This window comes from Galendromus occidentalis, unplaced genomic scaffold (genome assembly GCF_000255335.2).
Source record: "Galendromus occidentalis unplaced genomic scaffold, Mocc_1.1 scf7180000077086, whole genome shotgun sequence".
Taxonomy (NCBI): domain Eukaryota; kingdom Metazoa; phylum Arthropoda; class Arachnida; order Mesostigmata; family Phytoseiidae; genus Galendromus; species Galendromus occidentalis.
The window spans coordinates 1,238,270-1,256,502 of record NW_003805074.1 but is presented as its reverse complement, the minus strand read 5'-3'; the positions used below and the strand labels follow the sequence as shown (position 1 = coordinate 1,256,502).

The 18,233-nt window shown below is 52.1% G+C and overlaps 1 protein-coding gene across 1 annotated transcript; it reads right to left on the bottom strand.

The window, feature by feature from the left end:
* Positions 1 to 279: 279 nt before the first annotated feature.
* On the bottom strand, positions 280 to 16,505 carry LOC114828067 (retinol dehydrogenase 12). The gene is made up of 9 exons (XM_029110731.1): positions 16,395 to 16,505; positions 12,584 to 12,770; positions 11,756 to 11,831; positions 11,506 to 11,594; positions 6,899 to 7,111; positions 5,413 to 5,529; positions 3,827 to 3,981; positions 2,920 to 3,045; positions 280 to 357 (listed from the first exon to the last, which is right to left on the bottom strand). The coding sequence occupies exons 2-9, from the start codon at positions 12,720 to 12,722 to the stop codon at positions 280 to 282; spliced, it is 993 nt and encodes a 330-aa protein (XP_028966564.1). The 5' UTR covers positions 12,723 to 12,770; positions 16,395 to 16,505.
* Between the last annotated feature and the right edge of the window lie 1,728 nt (positions 16,506 to 18,233).

The following is an 18,233-nucleotide window of genomic DNA, read 5'->3' as shown; positions in this document are numbered from 1 at the left end:
TTCACGAAAATCATTCTTTCTGATACCGTCCATATGCTTCCGTCCCACAGCCCCGATTTCAGTCTCATCAGAGGAAATTAGTATTAGAGCATTCCCTTGTCCATGGAAACCAGAGAGCGCTGAGCTGATTTCTCCCTCAGAATCCATGGCGACCACGCCGTGCAACTCTTCTATAGGTAAGTAATCAAGTTTCCAGTCCACGACTGGACTGGGCGGCATTTTGGAGCGATTGACCCAGACGAGTCATTCGAGAGAAAACAGGGGCATGAACGCGATCGATCATGAGCCTCCCTTTAGGTGCTCCGGGACGCCTCGCGTAGCGTGGTCGAGTCCCGACCAAATTCCATTGAGCAGCCCCTGTGGGATCGTATGAATTTAGAGACTAGAATATGGAATACCTTCGTGCTCAAGAGTCCCCTTGAAAGGCCCCTCGAATCGATTGGGTGGGAGGGACAAGCGATCTGCCTACGATTTATTCGAGAATCGACTCTAAAAAGAAATTCTTTCCAAAATCAACGTCCTCCTCCTTGAAACCCAGGCGGAGGGCCGTGATGATGTGATGTCGGACCCAATTTTGCACTTAGCGGCCGAGTCACGTTTTTCGGCTCACGATGCTTTTTCACGGTCGAGCTATTCGTCACCGGACGACAAGTCACGCCACTGCCATGGCTAATGAGTAAGCGTGAATATGCCGCTAAAACAAGAGAGGTCCGGCTGCGATGCTGTGGCTGATGATGATATTGTCTCGAGCTAAGAATTAGATTGTATGCATATCATAATAAGGAACGGAGACCCATAGTATCGGAAACACCGGCAAAAAGAGGAGCGAATGGATGGCCGATGATGAACATCACGAGCGGAATGAGGCTGAGCTGGGGCTTGCAATGGTACGGCGAGGCTCGATTGTTCTGCCCCGTCACCCTATCGATGGAAATTCTTCCAATCCGCTTTGGTTCAATCTTCTGTTACTTTGACCGCTAACCAGATCGCATGACCATGCCGATGAACTCCTGAACGAGGGCAACGCCCTTTCGAACTATAATGTCCAATTATGCATCCAGGAGCCGTGCACCGGGAATTTTTTTCGCGAAACCTTTCGCGGGACCCCTGGAGTTCCGTAGAACCCAACAGATTCTCTGCTCGGCTGCAGAAAGGGATGGAGTCTTCGATTGTCGACCAATCACGTGAATCGAAGTTCTGAATGCATCCAGGAGAAGCATTTATGGAGACCTTGAGATAGCAGATCGAAGCTTAAATCAGTCGGCGAGATCCCGGGGTCGCTCGTGCGTGGAGCCGTGGAAACAGATGGTGGGGATCCCCGGAGTTGCGCAAAAAGTAGGCTTAGACGGACCTGAGAATCCGCCGAACGTCTGGCGATGAACTCCTCGAAATGGGCGTTCGTTGGTTACCGGGGACCCAGTTTTGGAGCCTTTGCCCCACAGTGTTCGCCGCGGTGTACGCGCGACGGACAAGGAGGAAGAGTCGAATAAATGAAAGGATTTGGACAAAGGTAACGTCCGTCACGGACGATTTTTTTGGAAACTTTTTATTGATTCTCTCGCTGGTCGAGCAGCGACAATACAAAAAGACCGTTAGGAAATTCGGAATGGGCGGGGGCTCCCGAGCAGGGTAGACGAGACGGAGTAGAAAACGATGTAGACGAGCGGACCATTCGGCAGGAGCTGTCTTAGACGATAGAACTTCGCTTGCTGGTTCCCGCTTCTGACTGAAATTGGATCTGCTATTAGAGGAGGATCGATGCCGGAGCCTGGATCATGAGGGTGCCAATTTAGCGAGCGGCCTGTCCGTGCGTGGCCGCGTCTACCAGCACCAGTTCGACGGCCGCGACTATGAGGCGGCCGATGGGCTTGTATGTTGTACGCAGAGACAGAAAATAACGGCCGCGGGAGAGCGTCATAGTGACAGCGCGATCATCGTTTTTTCTCGAATCCAGCCTTCCGTGCAGTACATCTACGACAATTATTTCTCTCCCAGTGACCCCTCTATGGCAGCAGTCGCCCTCCCCAAACCCCATCTCATCGCCCTATCTGTCGCATCACACTCGATTACCACTGATTCTGCGTTTGGGAAAAAATGGCGACAGCACAGCCGCGAGGTCAACATCGCGTTTGATATCTATCGTTGCGAGGCTGTCGCGGATGGCAAAGGACTCATCACTTCCTCGTTGCTGTCCTGCAGAGATGATAAGCAAAGCCCATCCATCTCCGGAACGTTCGCGTCATCGATACCTGCCATCAGTCTTGAGCGTCCTTCACGGTCCGACATCCATTTTCCTCAACACGATCGAGTCCATCGAGCGATTCCTACGAGGACATAATTACGAGTTCCGGCTACTCGAGTCGCATCCAAAGGCAACGCTCCACTTATTCCCCTTCCTCTCGTCGCTGCTTCGACGGAGCTCGAGCTCCTTCTGACTCCCTCTTTCTTATCCTCACACTCTCCCCCCTCATTCTCGCGCTCTCTCTCCCTCACTCTATCGCGCGCTCATTTTCGGGTACCGACCCTTGGCCGTTGAATGGCTCTCGAAGCCGAAGATATCAATGAAGGGACTTCAACCGAACCGTTCGCATGCGGCAATTCATGGAGGAATGAGTCCCCATTTACACGTATGTCTCCCCTCTGGTATGCGCTCTAATGAGATGAATCTCCGACACAGCCGGTCGCTGCGGTCATGCTTCGACCGTGACCTTGGAAAAGACGTTGTCTGACCTTCAGCAAGTGTTTCGTCCGCCTCGCACGTACCCGTATACTTGTGTGTGAGGGAAACGACGAGACTTGCGGGGGCTTTGCGGAGACATCGTGTTGGTAACAGGAGATAATTTGCCCCAAGAATTGATGACCGACGGACGTGGCTCAGACCCCTCGTTAATATCCTCTCTCTCTCTCGTGTTCACTCACCTTATCTAGCTTATCATCTATCAGTTGCTCGGTGACATCCCATACTCTTTCGGACATGTTGACTGACCTTGTCCTCCGCAAAAAATCGGCGTCTTGAGGATCGTAAACTTTGCAGTCTTTTATCACCTGATGGTACGTATCGAAAAAAAATGATGCTGTAGTACAAATGTAGATGGAATAATGATCATGATTACATCATCATGCTTATTAGTTCATCGTTTTTTGAACGTGAACCATCGTGGTGCCGATGGTTGCAGCAACATTTCCCATGTCGAACCACAACCACACTTTCCTCGTTCCGGAATGACTCCTCCAGAAAAATCGTTCACGTTCTCTGCTCCGGAGGAAAAGTTTGAATCGCTTCCAAGCACGAAAATGTTTCTCTGAGAGCTATTTCCAGCCGAAGGAGGTGGCCTGCGCCCTGTCGCCGATAACGTCGACAGCGACGTTGCGCCGTACAGGAGTCTATCGAGAGGGGGAATTTTCTTCTTACTACCGAGCAGAGACTTCCGAGGCCGAATGCATCTGAACATGCGTCGGGTCATGGGAAAGGTGAATTGAGATCACCGAGCCTCCGTTGGTGGTTCCGACTCCGGAAGAGTACGAAAACCACAGAGCATTGCGAAATTATCACGAGCTCGAAGAGGTTTCAAGAATCTGGAGTTTTCAAGTTTGGTTGAGCCTCTCCTCTTTTCCGGATATTCCTCCTCCTCTCGACCATCATCTGCCGGCTGATTCGTGTTTTGTCTGAGAAATCCACGCGAGGGAGATATCTGCACTATGTTTTGCGGCTTTTCCCCCATTCCTCTTCTGTTGTGCAAGGCACCGAGTTCCCTTTCGAACGTACGGCAGCATCCGCCCCCGAGCCTAATTTTTCATATTGAGAAAGTAGAAAGAGCATACGAACCGTCCCTGAGCAAGTGCGTATTTTCTCATCTAGCAAAGCGAATAGAACGCTCTGGATGCCCTCTTCTGGAGACCGGAACATCAGCATGGCCAGCAAACACAACAGAGATTTCTGCGGTTGGGGTAGATGACTGTAGAACGTTGTCGATAGCAGTCCTGTGCATGACGTCGCGGAGTTGTTCGTTGCGCAGACGGGCGAAGCAGGTTTGATGGAAAGGAAACGCAGCCAGTTATTAGTGCCACGTATACCACACGGAACGAATCGATACCCAGATACACGGCTTGCAGAAATAGGTCCACGCCGTGGACATCGAGGAAATTGTGATGGCATCGGCAGCGAGATAAGTGAGGTTAAGAATTCCATGTGCCGGGGCACAATCCTCTCGTAGAGCCGATCGCTCTGTTTCCTGCTGTCCCACTCGGAACGTGGCTATCCAACGGGAACCGTATACGTTAAGGCGCTTGTTATTTGTGCCTGTGTGAGCCAGTTAGTGTGAGAGCGTGAGTGTGTTGTCGCTCGCGATGATGTCCACCGGCAACCAGCGTCCGCACTTCTATCCTGTTTCCGTTCGGGCGGAAATAGGCTCAGCGCGGACGTTTCCGTCGCATTGCCTGACGCATCACAACAATTAATTGCTCCGCACGTGTCTCTCGATTGAGCTGCGGCACTTTACGTTCGTGTCGTCGTATTTTCCCGTTTCCATCAGCTGTTTCTTAGATCCTCGCTCAGACCCTTGTGAGTATTTGCTGTTCTGCGCTCTTTTACCCCGACGCCGCCACTGCTGATAGGTGTTTACGGGCTCGGATGCGAAGTGGCAGCGGGAAAGGAAAGCTGCTCTCGGGAGAGTCATCAGAGAACATGTGGAAGCCTGCTCGTGGAAAAGGGAACTCGGGAGGCGGTTCTCCTCGAGAAGGGGCAATCATTTGAAGTGAACATCCTCTGGCGGAAATCCCCGGTCTTGCTTCAAAGCGACAGAACCCAGTCATGAATTTAGTCCGAGCGGAGGTAGAAGAGCTTATGGAAAACTGAGCCGGCGAGAAAGCGATCAAGATCGGACCCACCGGCGCTCGAGTAATAGATAGAGCCGCAGGAATCGGGCGGAGATTTCTCGGGTCCGACCTTCATTCCACTCGACGCTCCCACGATCGCATATCGCCGGAGGATAATGATTAAAGCCCACCGGTGAGAGAATAAAGGTGGGCAATCCATCAAACGAGCCCCATTACAAAAAGTTCATTGTCGACGTGGGTCCAGTTCGCGAGCCTTCGCGGCCAATCTCCAGCGTGCTCGTGTCGGCGTGAGCAGAACGTCGTTCACGCAGCTGGCCGCTAAATCCAGCGCGATGCTGCTGCTGTTGAAGTACACGATATGGATAAAACAGGGTTCTTCGACTGCATAGAGGTCATGGGTTCGCAAGCCGACCGATCCGCGTAACGTTGTGATGGGTTGTTCGCTCGCTTGTCGGGAAAGTGAATGGGCGGATAGAGTGAAGATGGAACGACTTGGCCGTAGCTTGGGTGGATATCCGACAGCCAATTTAATCATCAGGTACCGAGAGAGAGGTGTAATTGCGAAATCCTACGAACCGGGATCCACGCAAACGCAGCAGAGCTCGTTCGTCTTGAATCTCCTGCTCATCTCGCGTGCCATGAGATACAGGCCCAGCTTAGAGGAACGATACCATTCCCGTATACTGTATGAACCTGGAAACTCGGAAATAGTAGACGGTAAGGCTTCCTATCAGAAACGCTCGAGCGCATCCTCCCACTCCTTCCTGTTTATTGATTCTTCTTCTCCTTGATTGAAACATATTTCGTTTTCCTGAGGCGATCAAGAGGAATTCCTGCTCGCTGAGGGCAATCACTTCTCGATTTCAATGCATGCGAGAGAGGCGGCCCTCCGTCGGCGAATCGGAGACTTTTTGGTGACTCCAAATTCAATCGTCAAGAGAGAGCCACTTCGGGGAAGCGGTTTTTTTTTCCTGCAGAAAATCAGTCTGACTCGAGAACTAATGAGCTAGAATTCTACGCCGATTGAGGGGAGTGTCTCTGATCTCTCTGCCGTCATCGTTCCCTTCGCACTTTTACACGGAGGAGCCGTCGCTCATCGAGAATTTGTAGGAGAACCGACTTCACGGTGCTCGCTCGATACCTAATTTATCGATCAGGACGAGTTCGCGGGGAATATGGCGAGATCTCGCTAATGCCTCGGGAATGCTCCTCTATGGGGGTCTGAGAGTCGGTGAGTCCTGACGAAAGCACGCGGTCGGCTCCCGCACGCTCTCCAGCCTGAATAGGACTCTGGTTCCAATCTCTCCTCAGACTTCAGACCATATGCTCTGCTCTCATCACCCAGAATGCGAGACTTCCATAGCCGGCGATCCTCGAACTGGAATCGGGGAAACTGGAAATCTGTCAGCCATGGGAAAGTCCCTCATATTCTAACGATCAAGAGTCGGATCCAGGAGCAAACTCGTAACGAAAGCAGTACGACGGGAAAGCAATACTTCTTCCAGGTATTCGTTCGAGGGGAATCCGGCACCATGGTAACACATGTGTCAGGTCGGGATTTTATCCGAGGTTTTTTTCTCGGAACTTTCCGAGCCGTCGCCAGCGGAGCGACTCTGCTATAGGACGCTTCTTAAAGCCATTTGGGAATTCGCTGAGGAAACCGCGCTCTCGGTCGTTGGGCGACCGAATCTGAAAATATCTGCAGACGGTGAGCATATCAAGTGGTAGTAGCATTCCCAATCATTCCGATGGAGGCCACTTTTCAGGCATCCTTCGCTATGCGATATCCGAGTCTTATTTTTCGGAGGCGACGTCTCGCAGCTGCGGAGTCTTGAGAAATTGTTCGAAGGCTCGACACCGCCAGGACCGTCTGCCGCTGGAGGCTCCGGCACCATTGAGGGAATCAGTGATATCGGCGAGTGAGGACGCTGCGACAGGTCGTGCCCTCCGGATATCTCGGAGGACCGGAGCGAATGCGGGCTAGTGATTGATTAATTCAGCAAGGTCAGAACTCCGCTGAAATTAAGTCGGAAGTTCGAGAACCCAATGGTGAAGAACTCACCTTCGCCGAGCTCTTTACGTTGCATATCGAAGAGGAGGTGCAAATTGCCGGTGGTGAAGCCACCACAAGTAATGTTCACAATTCTCCGTAGTCCGTTGGGCGTTGCTGTCATTTTGGGAATCAGAATCTTCGACAAAAGGAAATGTCCGACGTAGTTCACGGCCATCATTTTATCCAGGCCGTCTGGGCTGAGATCATCTCCGCAGAGAATACCTGGAAAAGATTACGCAGGTCTGAGAGTAAGCGACGGACAGAGAGTTTGAATCCTCATCTCTCGGCCCGCATCACGTATCGTCGTTGAGAATGAATGTTCGCCCCCGCTCTTGAATATTCGTTTCCGAGACGTTGGGCGTACGTCTCTAATGTCCTTTATCTCCCGGCACTCAGACAAGAAATTTGGCACAGAAGATCGAGCGTCCCGATGCATGAATATCCCCTCGCATCTAGCGCTTGCGTGATAACAATAAATTGAGCATTCGATGAAGGCAACAACAAAGAGACTCTCGAAAGAGGACCCGCAGCATCGTTACGGTCGCCGGCTATTTGCGCAGGCGGCCCCCTTTCTCACGTCTTGAGAGGAACAGCTGCTCAGTTGGACGTGTTCTGTGTATACCGTCTTCGACAGGAGCTTCTCGCTCCTACAGTTCTCGGCTAGGGGATTGCCAGTTCAGATGAGCCTGAACGAGAGCTCCCCCCACCTCTTTGTTTGAAGCCCCTGTGAAGATGCGAAGCAGAGTAAAAAACTTACGACATGCTCAACGCAAATCACAGAGGAGCTCAGAACAGCATTCCGAGATGCACTCCACGTCTGTATACGAAGTACCCTCTGTTATCATACGAGAAAGTCGAACTCTCCGAAAATCGTGAGACTGCACTTCGATAGTTTGGACTCGATCCTGATTCCCAGAATCGGTCTTGGAGGAAGGAAATCATCTTGGCATGATACGTGCCGAGAGCGAGACGAGCACAAATGTCTCCGCGGCAAGCTCTTGGTTGAGATGGATTGATCAGATTTGAATCTTGGCTCAGTCGCGACTTGAAGTGACTTTTGCGCGTGGCATTCTCAGAAACGACGATTCGCGGTCAGGGGAGGAAATATCCTATGTCAAGAAGGGTTGCAATCTCATGTGGTTCGCCTGTCTAGCTGCTGTTATCGGATGAGACAACCTTTCTTAGGCTGACGAGGAACAAATCCCGCTTGTGGCTCCCAATGCATCTGTCTCTTCGTCGTTGCTTACGCCAAGTGAATCCCGATGAGAGGATACTCCGCAAATCATGTGTCTTTGTCGTGGGCTTGAAGCGCCATGAGTCTGCGACGAGAACACACGTTTCCCAGGCTCGTCAGACAAACTCCTGCTGGATCTTGATTTGATTCAATCGCCATCATTCCGGGTACTTCAGTCAGTCGATACATCGTTCATGCTGGTGTGCTCGTGTCCCTTGGGAAGCCGCCCGGAACCGAGTTCTGGACACGTTTGGAACGAATCGAAGATGGAGCCCTGACAGAACACTGATTTCCCTGGGAATACGAATCTATCCTGTTTTTTCTCAGCCTGCGAATGATTGATTACCTGCAAGATCCTTCGAGCACGACCGCCAGCGAGCCTCACGCGGGCATACGTCAAGCTCGCACGCACGGGTGCGAGAACTCCCGAGAGGAATCCGAACAGCTTTTTCAGTGGACCCGCTCAAGCCTATGATCTCAAGCTGATTGCAGCCATAGATGCACCTATCCCCATCTACATGCCGCGGATTTTGCAAAATAAATATATACCTAATGATTTCTAGATGCCGACGCCTCAGACCTCAGACGAGCGTCTCGGTAAACGTCAGGTCATCCGGAGGAGCATGTCTGTCCGAAAGCGTCGGTGGAGAATCTCCGGCCGGTTTCATTCTGCTTTGACCGCCGAATCAGCTCCTCAACAGCGCATTCAATCGCCTTCCTGTTCCAGTAGATTCGTCGTGGGCTTGAAACACGATTCTGGGACTATTCCGGTTCCGGGCATTGTTGATTGGGGCTGCGGTGTTCGTGGAAGTCTGCGCGTTTGTTCCGAAGACAGCTCGCCGGTACGCTCGACTCCACTCGGGGCAAACAATTTCAACAAAGGATTCAAGCGGCGCATGTAGTACGACGGGCGATGGTGGCAATTTAATTCAGAGGTATGCAAAGCAGACATCGGACTAGAAAGCCCGACCGGCCTCCGTCCCCCATTCCCTTCTATTCTATTTCTGCTGCGCTCATCTTCTCCCCGAAGCCTGTCCAAGGTCGGGAGAGTGAATGGGAGACATTTGTGCTCGGCCCCAGGCAAATCTCGAATCAGGATGGGCACGTTTTCTTTCTAGAGAATCGTTTTGCGCCGAATTAGGTACATAGTATCCGGTCGGTCAACTAATAATCACGTTCTTGGAAAGTCTCTCGCCGTCCCCTCACACCAGACAGCATAAGCCGGAAAGAAGGGTCGTTGATGATTTTTGGGGTTTTGTTGAGGGGATTCCGGGTACAGGTATCCGTTGGAGCAATGTGGATGATAAGTGATGAGCATGAAAGGCGGACAAGATAAATAGGATTTCGCCGCCGTTGACATTCAAATGAGCCGCTCGGGGTCTTGGCTGCGCTCTGAATGAATTCCGAGCAAACAAGCTCTGTGTTTTGCCCCGAGATCTCAATGGCCGAGTCGACGCTCCGGGACTCATTCTTCCGGCGCGGGGTGAATCATCAACGCAGAAGGCGTGGTCGAGGGCATTCCACACGCAGTCGCCGCGCTTTTCTACCCCGACGAGACTCATCTCCATCCGAAATTCTCGATAAGATACACTCGACGAGGATGGTGGAATCATTGCCTCGGATCCAGGACGCACGCTCTCGCTTCGGCAGAAAGTTCTCTTCCAGCGAGCTCAAGCAGTCTTTTGTCTTCGATTCGCGTATCGTAGGCACTTCAATGTGAAGATAGGGTCCCGATACTATCCTATAGCGGTTCTCACGTGACCTAAACTTGATATCGTCATCTTGAATCGAATCCCGATATTGGAACTTCTCATTCGAGAGCTCTTTGAACAAACAGACAGCCGGTCCCCTCTTATTTCCTCTGTCGCTGAGATCACAAGGATTCCGTGAAACTGGAACGGTCGTCGCTTCTGGAAAACGTCCCAGAGACACTTGAAGCCGGAGGATCGTCCAGAAAGGAATGCGACCACAATTTTTTTCGTGAGCGTCTATTTTTCTTTGCCGACGAAAAATTTGGGGGAATTCTCGTCTTAATCCATTCTCGTTCACTCATACTCCCGGAGGTAGAGCTCTGAATGTGCGTCTTGATTCGGTGACAGCTCGAGGAGATTGATGTCATTAGCTTGAGGCTTGAATCCCGGAGCGAGATGTTTCATAAGATATAAAACTTCCGGCGAGAATGAACACCAGCCTTTGTTCAAAGCTTCAAGCGGTTTCCTCCATTCACTGCGGAGGAGAGAAAACCTCGACGGAGATGTCTATCCAACTGCTGACGCTGGAACACTTATATGGGCAGCAACTACAAACAATCAGCGGCAGTCAGGCCTGCAGCTAGTGTGCTTGTTGCTTCTGGTGTCAAAAACGTTTCAATCAAGCCGCTTCTACAAAAAAGAAACAAACACGACTAGCTTTTGTCTCTCGCACGACCGAATTTCCTCGACTGAGAGGGCTCTTCTCTTTGATTTGTCTTCCCACAGTTAGCTTATTCCGACGACGGCGCGGCGCTCATTCGGACGTCCCTTGGCATACGCGGAGGTTCCAACAGGCAGACTGGGAACTCGTCGCCCCGAAGCGGAAATCCGTATTCACCACGGACCGGGGAGGAAGCGGCTCGGTCACTCTTTTCGCGAGATCGCTTCATAAATGTAATCGGCTTGTAAAGCGAAACGAGCTGACAGACTGGCCATTCTGTCAAAACTCGCGACTGACAGAGTGTTTTCGTTGGTCAACGCTTTATGAACACGCGTCTGTTGATGAGAAGAGTGCGGCAAGCTTGTTTTCACAGCTTAGCGGGCTCGGAGACCGTCTGGACCGTAGACACTCACACGAACAAGGTTTGTCGTTTGTGTTTCGCTAGAATGCAGCGATACGTTTCGCGCGCGACCATTCGACGGCCAGAACCCTTCCCGCCGAGTTTCCCAAGTACGATACGTCTGCTCTGAGGCACCGGATATGTATTTTGTTGCGACCTCACGCCGCTCGCGAGGTCCATGCGTGCGCCCCTGACGGACACAGATCCATGCGTCCTGCCGTCCCAATTCGGGCAACTCGGCCAGGAAGCGCCGCGTATGCTCAATCGGATTAGTTTTGTTTTTCGTGCAGATAGACGCTGCGGACACGGATTTGTAAGTTCGTTCCCCCCGCAATCGAGTTGCTCCGCAACGAATTAGTCCCCGGGCATTTCCGTTGTTGTTGGCCGTGCCGATCGGCCGCGATCGATGCAGCAGCTAAAGGGAATTTTCGGCCGGCAGAACATGGGACTCGCCAATGCTTCTCACTTTGGGAGTCGCCGGCTGACTTTGACGTGCGGCGTCGCCTTGAACTCCTAGAATTCGCCCCCGCCCCATCGACACCGTCCTGAGTTTTGGAGGAAGTCACTCACCGGCATTATTTACAAGGCAGTCGATGCGATCCTCGGTCCGGGCTAGCTCGCTGGCGAACTGTTGAACGAAGTTGATATCGTCCAGATACCTTTGATGAATCGAAATCGGATCTTAGGGCCCTCGATATATATACCTGTATCGAATAGACAGCTCGCCTCGGATCGACGAGCAGCCTGTTCGACGTCGACGCCCAACACGTATCACAGTGTTTCATTCTTCAGCGGAGGAGGCTCCGACGCTTGCGATTACCTATGAATAGAGATGACGCGCGCTCCATTTTTTGCGAGAACCTCACTCAGTTGGAGGCCGAGCCCGCTTGATGCTCCTGAAATTGACGTCTGGTTATGACATGGACTTAAAATTCCCCTTCTGTCGCCGCTACGCTCCTCCTCATCCGAGCATTTACTGTGCGCGGTCGTCGTCCGCGAACCGTGTCGCCAGCCTGCCTGCCTGCCCGTCTCTTCGACCACCCGCCCGGCCGCCTGTTCGCTAACCTCCCACCCTGAAGGTCTGACAGGTGGCAAGACAACTGACTGTCACGAAGCTTGTAGGTACTACATGCAACAGCAACTGCCCACATGCTCAGCAGAGTTGTCAAAAGACAGTCGAGCGAGCAGACTCCGACCGACCGACCGATCAATCAATCGAGGACCCGGCCCACGCGATTGACTGCGCCCGGACGGGCAACAAACAAGCAGAAACATTCATGTGGCTCGGATTGAGGTGTAACAATCTATCTGATTGCAGGGGACTGCCGGGCTGAGAATCCCCCATTCGAAAGGCAACGAGTGGAATCCATGATTCCTTCATCCTTGTTTCCGAAATCCCACGAGCAGCAAGGCAGGAAATGCCGGATTATTTTGTCAGTCACCCTAAGCCGGGGTATTGAAGGATTTCCTGGAGCTATTTGGATACTGAGGCAAGTCGCGTAAGGTTTCTGATCTGGATTCCGATCCACAAATCTGACTGAGCCTCGGAGAACAGATATGGAAGAGGAAGGAAGAGAAGCCGCTGCACGAATCAAAAGCTCTGCTGTATCCGAAAGCTTCAATAGCGGCTCTTGCCTGCAACACTAACCTGTGATGACGATGGTCTTGCCACGCAGATCCGGGATGTGGTCGTAATAGACCGTGGTTCTAATTACAACCCGAATGACGATGATCAATACGGTGAAGGCAACGATCACAAAGAAAGCAACGTAGCCCCACATTTTCATCTGAGCGCTCTCCTTCAGGACGACTGGGCGACGATCCAATCGTCGGTCCTGTGGGTACAATTCATTTTAGATCTAGTGGTGGTTCGGACTAAAAATTAACAAAGCTCGGAATGAGAGGGACTCTGGGGCCCGACGGACGACTTTTAGAGGTGGTTGACGGCCGAACTAATGTCCCCTTCCAGTGTCCGACGGCGCGGGAGACTTTTTCGTGGTCGTGTAACGCACTTTGACATTTCTGACTCGGAGTCTCAGCGGTGGACGTCCACTAGACAAAAGGCTGAAAAATGCGACTTCGAGGCGCAGCGCTCGCAAGTTTTCGAGCTTACTATACCACCCGAACCTGACCACGGAGTTATACGATCCGACACCAACGAAGTTTCGAAGTTTTGTGCGACTTCGGACTTTTGACTGCTTCGTCCTTCGCTCGGGCGGCGTGCCACAATAGTCCACGCAGTACACGTGCCGTGTGAGCGTTCTGAAGCGTGCTCCTCCATATGCGGTGACAAGCAACGCTGCCAACTGTAATTGGCGGGGCAAGTAGGGACCCTCACGACATCCTCCTCGGGAGGGGAATGATCCCTACTGTGAGCATGCCAACATTCTTTATGGTACGGAAGGTCAGTGGGTTCCCTGCGGAACGTCCTGATTAAGGTTTCAAACGGAGAGAGGAAGCTCTGTCATCGAGCAGTAAGTAAAGGCCATACTTGGACTTGCGAACGGAGTCGAACGAGAAACTGAAAGAATGGGGGACCGATGGCGGCAATGGCGAACAGTTCGGAAGCACCCGTGCGGTACCGAACGATCCGACCGTCGGCGTCCACCGGAGGAGGATGACGCGTCAGGGACCCGCTCATAACGAGTTGGCGTCGCCCGATTTGGAAATTCATGAACATATTCTGTCGAAAAGCTCCGGGTCGCGCTTCCGATCGATAGAAATCATAGAAACTTTCCACGTAGCTAAAGCTCATGTCGCTGGTATCACCCAGTCTGCAAATTCGATGAGACTTCAGAATTCGAGAGCATTTCGGATCATTATCGAGGATAATTCGCGTCCGTGGATCTGGATAACCACTGCGACAGAAGAGACTCGACTTGCTACTAGACGGAAGACGAAACAACAGGTCAGATGAGCTCGGGTACAGACTTTCTCACGTGAAAAAAAAGAGATATAATCGAGCGACTGGAGAAAGTCAGCGAGTGAGAAGTGAGCCGCAAGTGCCGAAGAGGCAGAAAAAGTCCAGATAGGAAATGAGGTTCAAATGGAGATTTTCCGGTGGTAAACGTTGTCGCCTGTCCCTCTCGAACCATTTCACCCTCTCTCCAGACGGCGAGACTTCGGCTATTGTTCGAGCTCTGATCCGGCCAACCTGGCGCGCCGTACGATGACTGAAAAGCGAAGGCCGAGGGAAGGAGCTCTGTCATCTCTCGGAGTGCTTTGTGCACTGTTATTCTCCAGTGCGCTCCTGTATTCACATACCGTTGCGGATGGGTGCACAGAGCCTCATGTGCTCATTGAGGCCGCTCACCGAAAGACTGTAAAAGCGGCGAGACTGGTCGGGAAATCGTCATTAGGGAACGAAGCCGAATGAAAGGGAGCCCCCGAGCGTTTGCTGTCCATGAAAGAAGTACGCGAATCCGTACGCTTCTCGAAGCTCCCGTCCGACTCTTTTGAATCTGACTGAGATTCTTTCTCCGCTCTGCTTTCCCAAGCGCTCGATTGCTCCTTAGGGCGAGCATCAAGTCTTGCCGCCTCGAAGTTCTAAACCTCCCGGTTTAGTTTCATTGTAAATATATTCTAAGCGGTGTCGGCAGATTCAAATGGAGGTTGTGAGCTCTAACGGTAAACCTTGACTTTTTAAAGCTGGTACACACGCTCAACAGGAGAAATCTCGTTTCCTAATGTCCCGGAGCTCTGGCTGTATATCTCCGAAATGGTGGGAAAATAGCGCAACAAATGATCCCCCTCATCTGGAAACAGCGGGCATTCGTCTCGAAGACGGATGGTCACATACAGACGCTTGAGCGTTCGCGAGAGAGCGCGAAGCGATTTTCGAGGAAATTTCTAGTCTTTCTTCGTTTAGGCCGCTATATTGTTCCTCTCTGTGAGCTGTTCACTACCAATCTCGAGCGTGAAGTAGGAACGTCACAAACAAGCGATGGGCTCTAAAACGCGTTCTGAAAAGGCCAATCTCGAAGTTGAGATCGCTTTTTCCGGAAGGGTCTCCGCAGGGAACAAGGGAATCTCCCGGCCCGGGGACGGATTGCCACCTCTCCCGTCTGTGCAACTTCGTAACATGGTCAATCTCAAATGAGCACTCATTTGTTGGTATTAGGCCAGCCGCGGTCTATTCGCGGAATGCCTTCATACGACCTTATTCCTGAGGGCTCCCTCGAGAACTGGGCGGGGAAAATTATGCAGGATATACTTGTTTAACTCACAAGCCATTTACATTCGTTTAGCCCGGACCAAATAGCATGGAAGAAATGAAATAATTGGCAATACATCTGAGCTTCTTGGTCAAGCGAGCCCCTATGAACGTTGTACGGTGAGACCTGTTTCCCACGGGGAGACCTATCGCCCTCCAATCAATCCCCGCCGAATAGGTACACCATCCCGTCGACACGAGCGCCGGGGACGAGCGCAGCTGGAAACCTGATTGAGACCGTGGGAGTTGGTAAAATTCAATTTGTGCCGCTACGCCTAATCGTATTTCGCTCTGAGCCTCTCGAAGCACTTGATCCGTCCCGTAGCAACAGTGTGACAAACTGTGCAATCAGCACAGACTTCTGTCACCCCACCGACGTTTACTCTAAACGGAGGAAGAACATGTTCCCAGCGCTTACGCCGCGAGTTTGCCGTACCCGTGGTCTCGTAGACGTGACGTCAAGCCCACGCAGTCAGAAGTAATCGAATTGCGGGAAAGACATGCCTCCAGTGGAATCTATGAACAGAAATAACTCAAGCCATTGAGAGTTCTCGATTCCGGTCCCTGCAACCACCGCGGGTCGACAATGTCCCGGTGTCCCCTGATAATGGAAGGCAATCAACTACGAATTACAGTCATTAGGCATGGGCTGACGGGGAGGTTTCTCGGATGGCCTCCGGCTCTTCTGTAGGTGCACTTTCGATCCGCCAGGGGTCAGAGAGCGTGGAGGTTCTGCTTCGGTGTAAACAAATTTATTCCCTGTCTTTTCCGGAAGCCGGGAGGAAATCTGTACACATACATGCTGGGAAAGATGCCGAAAGTGTTCCCGCCTGCGAGGCCCATGATCACCATCTTGTTGATGCGCTCCGAAATAGTGGTGCGGACGTTGCGCGAGAAAATCGTGTTCTGTGAAGACAAGCATGGAGCCAGCGAGGTCCGATCCGTTTTTCACCGTCCCTCGTCGTCTTGGCATTGTACGCAGGCTTTTATTGACGATCAGCTATAGGCGCTGATCGATGTCTCGTTCTTCAGCTTGCGCTGCAGGAACGACGAATGCCATTTGGAAGCATACACAAAGAGCTTCGGCGCGGGAATCGCTTTCGGCGTGGTTTGTACCGGCGGTGCAGCGGTGCCGGCGCGAAAGCCAACTACGCGCGCCTTTGCCAAGAGCGCGTTCGCGCCGCTTCTCTCGCTACGATCGCTCACCTGGAATCTCCGACGTTCATCGATCTTTCCGTGCACTTGCCTTGATGACGTATGAGACGTTGCGAGAAAAAACCGAGCGACTTGAGCACTACATTTTCAATAAAAGAAGTTTTGATTTATCCGCGCACACGATGAACTACAGCTCGTATGTAGAATGACGGTCCCTCAAAATAGCAGGAACAGGTTCAAGTCGGGTTTAGAGCGCCTTCTCGTCTGTTGCCAGAGGAAAGAGTAGTGCGAAAGCTTACAGCACAAGATCTCACTCCCCTGATTGCTACGGCCTGCGATCTGATCTGAGCGAGAGAGAGATAGAGATGGCCGGCCGGCCATCTCCACCAGTCAGCCGGTCGGTCAGCTACGAATGACACCGGCTTTGATGCATTGTGTAAAAGTGCGAGCGAGAAACCCAGCCAGATATGCACTTTTTCTCTAATTCAGTCGCTCTTCCGTGATAAACAGCCTTGACTGAATTGCCCGGCGACTATTTCGATGACATCCACTTCCGCACCCGAGCTCTCTAGAGGAACGCCGGCGAACGGGGACCGGATGGAAGCCATTCGGAGGATCGGCCTCGCAGGCTGGGTCGAGGAACCTTATGCAGAACGGTCCGTCTCGGGGTTTTTGAGAAGGTCTCGAAGCGATGAGGTCTAGAGACAGAAGAAGAGACATCTGTCCGGGATATGAAGACTTGGATGAGGAGGATCACTAACACACTTCATTCCCCAGATTCGGCCACACTGGCGTGCCAGATGGAAAATTGAATCGAGATTCGCTCGGGTATTGGAACTCCTCGTCGGGTCGAACGATAAAATCAAAGCAGAAGGGAGGTTTTCCATAGGATGAAGCTTCCGAGTGCGTGCAAGTTGATTCCGTCTCTACGGGGTTCAGCCTCTCCTGATGGATACGGTTTCCTGGATTGGTCAGAAAGATGGATTTGCATGCAGATTAATCGCTTCCCCACTCGAGCATTTCACTCGCTGATTGTTGGTCTGAGGTCCCCGCAGACTATTCTGACCACCGCTACGCCAAAGTACGACTAGGCGGGCTAGAGGAACTCTAATCCGACGGTACACACCGTGAAGAGTGTCGCTTACACGACGTGGTGTTATTGTGTCTGAGTGGATGGCGAGCATCGTCGGGCGTTCGGTTTGATCAGAGTTCATAAATAGAGATGAGGATAGGGGCATTCGTGGAGTGAATTCGCCGAGCCTTGAAGCAGCGGAATGTCTTCACCAAATCTCAATACGCGTTTTGCGAGGTCTCCTTGTGGAAGCGGGAGCTCTGGTCGAGAGCAGAGTCTTCGGCGCACTCCTTGATTTTCGGATCCGAGGGCAGTGTCCGGAACGTTTTGCATATTCCTCGAGCGTAAGTGCGCTCCGAAGCGCCTGAGAATTGGATTACGTCGCAGCTTCGCTCTCAGTCAGTCTGAACATCTTAAGTAAAAGCTCTCTTCGGAAATGTGCCTGAATTTTCAGATTTCGCCCTACGGCGCCCCACGTCCCCCCATCCCGCCGCGCGAATGAGTGGGCGATTTATCTCACAAATGATTTCCGCGACTCGATCGCGACGAATATCGGTGTTGTGACGGGGAATATTGAGAAGTCTCCGAGGTGTCATGACGCGATAGCGGGGATTCGGCTCAACGCCGGCCGATGATGCACGATTCGAACTTCAGAAAAATCAATTCGACCGAGATTGAAGGCCCGGGGGCTCCGAGCAGGAGGAGAGGGCTCCACGAACTTGTCAGAACCAAGCTCCCGGAGAGCTCCGGCATCCAGTAGTCCCATTGTTCGTGAGAATAGACCGTCAGATGCCGCTTCTACGAAGGGCCACGAGAAGCAACCTGCGGAGAATCTCTCGACTGCAGGCTGAGGATCGC

Bases quoted from the DNA above. Each gene is read 5' to 3' on its own strand.
- LOC114828067 (XM_029110731.1), bottom strand. From the start codon at position 12,722: ATGAAAATGTGGGGCTACGTTGCTTTCTTTGTGATCGTTGCCTTCACC. The intron at 3,982-5,412 runs GTTCGTAGGATT...CGTCATGCACAG, and splicing joins CTGCGTTTGCGTGGATCCCG to GACTGCTATCGACAACGTTC. The intron at 358-2,919 runs GTGAGTGAACAC...ACGATCCCACAG, and splicing joins TAGATGATAAGCTAGATAAG to GGGCTGCTCAATGGAATTTG.